The sequence below is a fragment of the Triturus cristatus genome, chromosome 8 (assembly GCF_964204655.1).
Source record: "Triturus cristatus chromosome 8, aTriCri1.1, whole genome shotgun sequence".
NCBI classification, from domain to species: domain Eukaryota; kingdom Metazoa; phylum Chordata; class Amphibia; order Caudata; family Salamandridae; genus Triturus; species Triturus cristatus.
Window position 1 is genome coordinate 326,535,975 of NC_140591.1, and position 10,066 is coordinate 326,546,040.

The window sequence follows — 10,066 nt, forward strand, 5'->3', positions numbered from 1 at the left end:
GATTTTTTACAGGTCACCAATGCTCACAGTAGACTAAATATTTGGCTTGTAAAGTACGTCCTTTTTCCCCTCCCCCTTTTTTTGCAGGTTAACGACTACAAAGACCCATTGAGGCTTCATGACTACATGCAGTAATTTCTCCTGCAGTATGTTCCTTACACTTATCACTATTATGATGAATAGATAACACATCACTACTGTATACTGTGAGTACAGGAAGGGATCCTTATGGTCCTGAAGAAGCAGCTTGGGGAGCTTCGAAACAAATGTCGGCCGATATAGGAGGCATAGTTCATTCAGGCATATACACCTCCTTCCCCACATTTTAATGATACCAGCTCTAAGGTATATTAAAGTTTTTTTTTTTACCAACAAGCCAGGTATTTTTTACGTCACTTTCCCATCCACTCCTGACCCTTCCTCTCACATCCCTACACAACAAGTTGTCTCACAACAGTGCTCCCACGTAAACGTAGGTCGCAGCACACCCCATCCCGTAGAGGGGCGGGAAGACCCCTATGATGAAGCATGACACCAAGGGCCCTTTTGGTGTGTGAGGGGTATTTAAACAACCTGTGTGTATTTTCCACCACTGTGGGGATACATACTCAATCTGGGAGGATTTGACGTACATACATACCTGTGGGTGGATCCCTATGTTTATAAACTTAAGTTCGGGAGGATGTATCCACCTCCACTACTCATGTTGAGTGGTACCTCTCTACTCCCCATTTTGTTCCTTTTTGAATTTCACACCATACATCATGCGCTGCGTACCACATGGAACACAGGGGACATGGAACTATCTCTCTCCCCAACACTACATATAATCTGGTCTCAAGACAGCATGCAAATACCATGCTGTACACATCCCTCAGCTCCACACTGTCAGGGTACGCTGTGGAGCCGCGTGCCAAATGGGATGATGCATTGTTGCAGCCACTTTCAGATGGGGCTTGGGCCAAGGCACTCCAGCAGGTGAAGGACGAATCTCGCAACCGAAGATTGACTTAAACAGTTCAACCACCTGCATCATGCCTACCCCTCTCCTCACCACATACAACATATGTCCCTGACCCGGACAGCCGAGTGCCCCAGTGTAAACTAGTAAACACTTGTTTTTATCATAACATAACATGATAGCAATTTTGTGGAAGGCGCCTGCTCCCCCTTGATATTCAGAGCTGGGTGGTCACACTGCTGACGTGGACACGCGCGTTAGTGAATGCACTCTAACTGGTCCGAACGCGGGGTGGGTCAAACACTGGCAGGGAATGCTACTCCTATCTTATCAAGGTTGAGGCGAAAAAAATATACGAGCCCACCGTGAAATACTCCTTGCTCCCCCATGGAGCGACCTCCAGTCCACATATGACTGAAGGACCGCCGTAAGAGTGACGTCCAGTGTGTTCATATAGGAACTGCATATAAGATTTGGCTTTGTCGCCATGGTGCCTTCGTACCCATGAATGACAGACCTCTACACTCATGAGATGCCCTCTCTACACCCCATACTTTTAACCGAGTGTCCACTGCCTGCTCACACGACTCACCCATACAAGCAGTAGACTCCACAGTTACACCTGTTTTAGGTTTGGTAATTATGTTTCTTTTACTTGCTTCCCTTATAAGAAAGACTGCGGATACAATATGGTAGCATTATGTCAAACTTGAGATATTGTGAATGATTATATTTCATTGCTTACATGTCCTAAAGTAACAATATTGCCATGCAATGCTTGTAAGCTAATAAAGTATTCAAAAATAAAAATAAAAAAATCACTACAAAGCTGTCACTAAAAAAAGAACTGAAATCAAAATCTGACAATGACATGGGCATGAACTTTAGAAATGGAATGATTTACTAACAGTTAAAAACATGTCATAGAGAAAATAGATCGATGCTTACAAAAATGAAGTGATATTCACACCAGGTTTTTTTTGTTTGTTGTGTCTATTTCTTAAGCCCAAAGCTAAGGCACTTAACATACATTTGTTGATCTGGCTTCCTCCTAGCAAAGATTGTACTGACATGGAAGTACACCACATAACTGTCATGGGTGACAAAATAAACAGAAGGTGAAATATTCAGCAATACCATGGAAGAAAGCAGAGGGTTCAGAAACAAAAAAAAAAAAAAAACAATAGCACACAAATGTAACGAGATTACAAAGATATTATTGTATGTAAAGACAGACAGTACAGCCCAGCCTAAACAGACCTATAAAAACAAAGGGAACAGTCTCTGGCAGACAATAACAAACCAATTGGGGTCCACAACAAGTAAGATCAGAACTTTCATGAAGGATGAACCTTAATCGAAAATACTGTCCCAGCAAGGATGTGGAATTCCTATAGTCCGACACCCAGGACATATTGTTTGGGGTCAAGGGAAGTAAATTTTCATATGTAGTTTGTCGTTGGGACAAGTAGGCCCAAACCCCTACAGCACAAACCCTTTGGCTGTCAGTTTACAGTACCACATTATGGATCAGGGAAAGGCATTGCCTGTAGTTAAGGTAATATTTGTGTCCATGTGTTAACCCCTTCCCCGCTCATGACGGAACCACTCCCGTCATGAGCCACGGTTGCGCTGTGCTCATGACGGAGTGGTTCCGTCATGCTGTGGCCGCTGGCCGCCGCTCCGGCCACGCGGCGCTAATTCCCCGCCTGTGCGGGCGATTAGCGCAGTGGGCGAAGACGTGACGGAACCACTCCGTCATGAGCACAGCTCAACCGTGGCTCGTGACGGAGCGGTTCCGTCACGAGCACAGCGCCACCGCGCTGCCCCCAAACCCCCCCCAGCGCCGCGGCGGAATTCCTGCCGCAGCAAAGGGGTTAATGCTGTTCAAACTTGTATTTATGGTTCATTATTGCAAAGTCGTTATTATTAGTGTGAGCACTCAAAAGTACATGTTGTAAGCTCAGACTGACTGAAAGCGGTTCTAGTATAAAAATGTGTACACACATTTTCAATGTTTAGCAATATGAGGCTATGTATAATGCTCCCAGAATGCTCTCGGATTAGATGCAAATATTTACATAAGCTTGTAAGCAAGATTGATGATTCTTTGCTTTCAAAATAAAATGTTCACAAAAAAATGAAACATTTCGCGAAACTACTTTAAAATTTTAGGTACCATTTCTTTGCAGCATCTTATAAGAAAATGTGTTGATGTATGCTAGTATTTCCCAATAATATTCATAATAGAAAATCAGTGTAACCAGTTTTAATAAAATGATGGGAAACAAAAATAAACAAGCATTGGTAACACCAGTAGGTCTGAAATTGTTGGTTAGCCTTTTGGTTTTGTCAATACGTGACTTGTTTTGGCATGGTTTTTGTAAAACCTTAGTGTGGAAGCTGCCTGGCCCTCACCATTATAACAAACATTGGCAAAAGCAAAAATTGTTTTGGTCTCAAAAAGCACACATTGTCACAGGAGTTTCTGGCACTGAATAAACTACTGTGTGTCGATATGCTCCATGTGAAAGAACAGAATGCTGTCACTCACAGTGAGGCTAGCCGATAGAGCAAGAGCAAGAGAGAGACAGAATTTTAATAAACACAAAAGGTCATTGTTAACGCCCGACCTAATTAGGGGCCCAATTATTAAATAAAGTCTCAAAAGTGCACCCATGTCCTTGCATTAAGTGTAGATATACAGCTTTCTTGAATTCACAAGACTTTACAGAAGTAGGCCAAGAAACAGTACTCACAGAAAATATCTGTGAACTGCATTTTAGCACGAGCAAATATGCAGGTGTCCATTTGCTGAAAAATCAGAGTGTTTACAAATTCATTTTCCTTCCAACCACTTTTTTCCCTAACCTTGGAAGAAGATTTATGTCTGCCATTTTAAGGAGTAAATTTCCAACCTTTCCCAGCATGGGAAAGATTAGAGAAGACCCTTAAAACATGCAAGTTAGTAGTTTTGCACAGACTCAAAAAGGCATTACAAACCTCAAACTGTTGCTTTTCATTACTTTCAGCCCCAGTTTGTAGATCTGCGGAAACATGGCAACATAAGGGAACTGCTAGTATTCAAACCCTACTATGGAACGAGCCCTGGCATAATCATAGAGGCTTTTTCAGAGCGCTTATATAATGAGATTGCTGCCATAATTTGTTGCAGCATTACATGGAACAAAAGGGACAAGTGGATTGTGTTACAGGACAAGTAGATTTACGAAAGCAACTTGCCCAATGGACAAGAAGATATTTTATTAAATTCCACACCCCAGCTGTCCCAGAATGATTCAATTCTGTCAGAACTTACTTCGCAGCAGGGTTTCCATTGGTAATGGTTAGGTACTAATAACTCGCGGTAAGTGTGCTATAGATATAATATTGTTTATTTATGCTTTTAGGGGATGATATCTGAAATGGATTGTTTTATACAATATGAAGAATGTACAAACAGAGTAAAAAAAATAATATAGTGTAAGGGGTATCTAGGAAAATAACCAACCCGGAAAATCATTTAAATTATACAGCACAGCCTTCCTAAAAGTGTAAAAATGGATTACAAAGCTAATAAATAGCTACCCACACTTACGCCCACTATCCTTCAGACTGAGATGCATTTAAGAAATAATGGAAATGAGAAAAGACATGATGCAGTACTGTTTTTCACTCATAATTGTATGTAACGTTTCAGATGAATATTGTAGAAGTGTGGCTGGGGTGTAAACTGGAAATGTCAATAAAGAAATTGTAAGAAAAATATATTATATCACCTGAATGCAAAATCCAGTCACAGAAAGAATCCTTTCATTGATACAGGACAAGATAGATGGAAATCCACCTATCTGCCAACAGAACCAAACTACAAATTCAAACTGGCGGCCGTTTCCTTTAATGACATATCATTAAAAAAGAAAAACAATACTGTAATTTAAGCATTAGCACTATTTCGCCTCGTTGGATTTAACGGCCTCCCAAACATCCTATTTCCCCACCACAACCTTTTAACAGCATCCTTTATGATGCCATACATCTCATCAAAGGCCTGGACGTGTTTGTTCACATCACAACAGTGAAGCAACTTTCAGAATTCCTTCTACTGATCCTCCCCATATTCTCGTTCCCCACACGCTTCACATTTATTATCTTTCCTCTTTTGTATGTAGGTAAAAATAATAAAGAAATTTTGCAAACAGAGAAGGAACTACACCGGCAGCCTCTTCAAGGTCATCAGATGCGGAACCTGCACTCACCGGATCAAAAATATTACAGTTCAAGAGACAGAGCCACACCAAGAAACATTGAATTGTCAAAATAAAAAGATAAAACATAGTCCTTCATCAATGTAAAAAAGGATTCTTAAAAACATCCCCATTAACATCAGAACGTCTCTTACATTCCTCAAATTCAGAAAGGACCTGGAGACATGTCACGACGGAAAATTAACCCCCAACACAATAGGTATCAACTGCTCACTGAATGTTCTGCCTAAAAGATCATAAATAATATCTTAGTGGTAATGTGCTCTCTTCAGTGTTGTGTTACTCTATGGATAGGTTTGTGCTAAATAAATAAAACTACTGCATAGAATAATCAAAGATATTCACATATTTAAAAAATTATAATGCAGTACATTTTGACAATATAAAATATTACATGCACGTGGTTCAGTTCATATTCTCAATATACTTCTCACACAAACTTTTAAAAGTACAAAAACAGAGTGAGAGAAGGATTACATATATACAGTGCCCCCAACAATATACATCTTAAGAGAGCACTGACTAGAGCAATGAGCAGATTTACTAGGCATTCATCAGTTCCATACATTTCGGTAAGCGGATAAGACAAGCATGTTTTAAAAGCTAAACTGAAGAGCTATGGCTTCTTGGTTGTTTACTTAAAATCTGTAAACAGGTAAACACAGAAAACGTTGTGACATTTCTGAAATAATAAAAAAATAAAATTCTTCACGTTGGCTGTTTTAGGATAAAGTTAAAAGTTTTAGGTGGACTGGAACCTTTAAAGCCTTAGAGACTGAGGTGCATATTATACAATTAGCTTTCTCTGATAAAGTCTTCCTTTTTACAGTGCAAGAAACAACAATAAAGACCTAAATTTAGCCCAAATAAAATGTAGACCTGTTGGAACATGTACAATAGAAAGAAATCCGGCACTTGCAATGAAATGGTAAAATATGTAGAGTTACATGAAGCAAAAATGGAAAGAAGTCGGTCCTTCAACATAAGAATACGTTTTTTCAGTTCTCAATTTAGCAATGTCTGATCATAATACATCTATGAAACAGGTATCATGAGCACCTCCTCAAATGATAAAGTGTGCAGCCAAGTAGTTAGGTTGTCTCAACTTTAGAGCTGTACAAGCTATACAACAGGCCTTATTGGCGACCCTGGCACTTGAACGAAAAAGAAGTTCAGCGTAATATATCCAAATTTACACAACCAAGAAACTGATTTGACAGTTACTTAATGTTTAACCTCCACTAGCTATAAGGTTGACGAATGCCAAGTAAAGCAAACCCCAATACTAAGGAAATTAATGAAACATATCTCTACATATTTAACTTTCTCAGACAATGGAGCTGAAACATACTAAATACACTACTTTTTTTTTTTTTTTTTTTAAAGAGGTGGCAGAGAACACAATCGATGCAAAGGTCCAGCTGTTTAGCTAGTAGGAAGAGAAGTTAAAAACATTCACTGCAAGGACTTACAATTATCTTTAAAATACAAACTTAAAGCAAAGAGATTTGTTTTTTATGCATAAAATTAAGTTCCATCTCAATACACGTAACAGCCAGGAAAAAACACCGGGATACAGCCCGTCTAATGTAAAGTGAGCCCACGAATATTTTATCAAAATAATCCGTCCTTGGATCTTAGTTGAAACGCAGCCCCCTTCCCCAACCTTAAATACCATTATTTCCTCCGAATTTAGTCTGAACTTTTTCGTGGTTAGCTCCAAGTTTTAACTGCTCATAAATGTAGATAATTAGTAGCTGCAGTTACCATGTCTCTATATCAAAATGTTTAGATATGTAAACACTTTTCTGTATATATGTTAAATCTAATCATAAAACAAAGAATGTTAATGGTACAGAGTTTTTAAAAAAACTATTCCTGGAAAGTACAAGAAAGCACAATTTTGAGAAATGAACAAACGGAAGCGTTTGAACCTTTCAAATGAATACGTATTCTGATGTAAACAAGGAAAAACAAAACAAAAAAAGAAATATGCTGCCAGAGAATGTACTAGATGTGGCCTGAAATCGTTTCGCTGAATGGAGAGAAACGCAGAACTACTCTTGTTACAAGTGAAAGGCCGAATGAATCTGCCTGGCCATGCTTTCCGGGAAACCAATTATATCACACTGCTGCAGCTTTTACCAGAAAAACAAAAAAGGTCTGCACCCGCTGAAAAAAAAATATATGTATATATACACTAAGATATACCTGGCAATGTGCGGAAGTGTAACAAAGAGCAGGAATTACTAGGCTTAGCTAGCTAGGCATTAGCCCACAGGCAAGAGAAAGGGTCTCGAATATCAAACGCCTGCAGCACTACAAAAGGGACTGCAGTAAGTCTTTGCTGACAACAACATGCACCTGCGCCACCACCTGTTAGCAACACTACCATAAGTCTGCTCTAACGTATGTGACATCATGGGCTTGTACGACCACTGGTCTATGGCAAAACTATAGGCCGGCACTACACGATCAGGCTTTAGCATCATTGTGGACCACCACTACCACCTGTCTGAACTACAGACCCATCTGGTCGTAGACCTGCAGTATTATTGGCATGTGACAACATAGAACTGCTCTCTCACCTGTTAATGGCAAAACTCGGGACCTTCAACGCCACACGCGTTGGTTAATAAAAGCTTTGGTTAATACAAGGGACGCACAAAACCATTTCTATGCGGCAGCAACCAGGTGCTTCACGACCACCTGTCTAGAAATAGCAGTGATATAGCCTAGCACCTGACTGCGACAAAGTCTGGGGCTGTACTATTCAGGTAATGAAACTGACATTGTTGACAAAGCTCTTTACTGCAATATAAATTCCGATAATACTACCAATAGCTGCAGAGCTAGCCCAGTGAGCCCCTTGCTCCAGAATGCGACTACTGTGCCCCATTTGACCCTCGTCCGAGCATGGCAGCGGGTGCTGCAGGGCACAGAGTCGCGTTGCCATACACGCCCCCCTCAGATCAGAAAACCTGGTTCGTTTGCAACTGCTGTTTCGCCCCCTCCTCGGGGGACACCGCTGCACTCCCCGTCTACGGGTGGCAGCTTTACTGCTTTCAATAGGCCTCGCTGCATCCGGGAACTCTCCACACAGAGACCGTTCCTGCCCTGCCGGTGACCCCGGACCCAGTTCAGCCTGGCATTACAGTGTAGCAGCTCTCTCTCTCTCTCTCCCTGCAAGCCCTCTCCCTGGCACCCCACTCACCATGGTACAGAGAGAAGCGATTTTGGAGACTGTCATTAGGATTTCCATCCGCCCAACGCCATCTTCCAACCCACCCAATCACAGACGGAAGGCAGGAGGGGGCGGGAGCGCGCGCGGGTCTCGTACGGGCAGGGGGCGCGCGCTCGCCTTCTGACTCCAACCAAGGTTGAAGGCGTGTGCGACGGGGGCGCGCGCGCCGCGGAAGAAGGGAGCACGCGATGGGAGCGGCGCTGCGGGTAGAATAAGCACCCGTAGGGTCCTAAATTCCACCGCACAGCTCACGAGAAACTCGATTCACATCACAGCAGCTCAATTAACGAAAGCTGCCCGCCTTGAACAAAGATAGACGGGAGGGCTTCTTAACACGGAGATCCGAGACAGGGGTCTCTGTCTGGCTTGGCTCTAAGAACGGAGCCTTGGAAAATTTGTCATCTTACTCCTGCAACAAACCTGATATAGAAATATGATAAAGTCTTTTAAAAATACAAGAAAGTGCCGTTCTTAATACGAGGAACCGTTTCGCCATAGTACATCAAATTATATTGCTGCCTTATGATTGCTGCATATTGATGTTACATTCTTGCCCACCCGCCCTGCAACAATGGAGCAAAGAAGAAAGTCAAATATAATGCACCATGTATGTTGGTTAGGGTATTTTAAATGGAGCAACATAGTTTATTAATTCGAAATAAGAGGTTCTTATACTGTACAACACAAAGTTATGTATTTGAAGGTACTCTCCTAATGTGTGATGGAGCAGGATTTCGCAAAAAGAAACCTGCTCGGATGAATACCCCCATAATACGTACTAACAGTAAGCCGTAATAGAAAACTAACTTGCACCCTACATGAACACAAGGGAAAATGCTCTTTGCACATGTCTGCACTAATGTGTGATAACGCATGGAAGAACGAAATGTATTTACATAGTGCTTTAAAAGAACCAAGAAATAATGCATGACTAGGCCGCATGTGCATTTCGTAGTTTGCATGTTGCAACTTGCTTTGAAATAATAAATAATGGCGCTTTAGCTTAAAGCTATGCTAGGAAAAACGCTAACAGGGAATAGTGCAAGGGTGGGTGGTAAACAGTGAAAAGTGCATTACCATATAATTAATGCACGTTCATGTTCCATTTGTTATAGTGAGCTGGATGAGACGCCATTATGCTTAAGTTAGCCACATAAAGGAGGGGCTGGGATGAAAAACTAAAATGTCATGACAGAAGCAGCCAGACGTGCTGAGTACTGCAAAGAAGAACAGAGGTTCAAGGCCGATATGCTGAAGGAGAATATTGAGTGCCTGCCAAAGGATGTGATCGACCGTGGGACTAAGGACTCCTTCTGCGGACATTGCTGAAAATCATGAATACAATTGTTTAAATGTATCATGTGTTAAAATCGTGAGAACGAGTCAAGAATTAAGCTATGGGAATGGATGTAGAACAATGAATATGCCCAAACTTTGAATGAAGTCACAGTGATGTGACAGACCACCTCCTAAGTCCACCAATCAACTGTCGAGTTACGTGAAGTGTTTCAACTGATGTGGGACTGACATGTAGGTTTTTAGGGTATAGGGTTTAGGTTTTAGGGTGCCTTTAGGGGCGTGGTTTAAACTTGC

The 10,066-nt window shown here is 41.4% G+C and overlaps 1 protein-coding gene across 1 annotated transcript in view; it reads right to left on the bottom strand.

Annotated features, from left to right (window-relative positions):
* The window catches only part of USP12 (ubiquitin specific peptidase 12), a 417,457-nt gene extending 408,834 nt beyond the window's left edge, over window positions 1–8,623 (bottom strand). Inside the window, exon 1 of the mRNA XM_085621622.1 lies at window positions 8,444–8,623. Within this exon, the coding sequence (XP_085477748.1) occupies window positions 8,444–8,491 (48 nt within the window). The 5' untranslated portion in view covers window positions 8,492–8,623. The remainder of the gene's footprint in view (window positions 1–8,443) is intronic.
* Window positions 8,624–10,066: the final 1,443 nt, after the last annotated feature.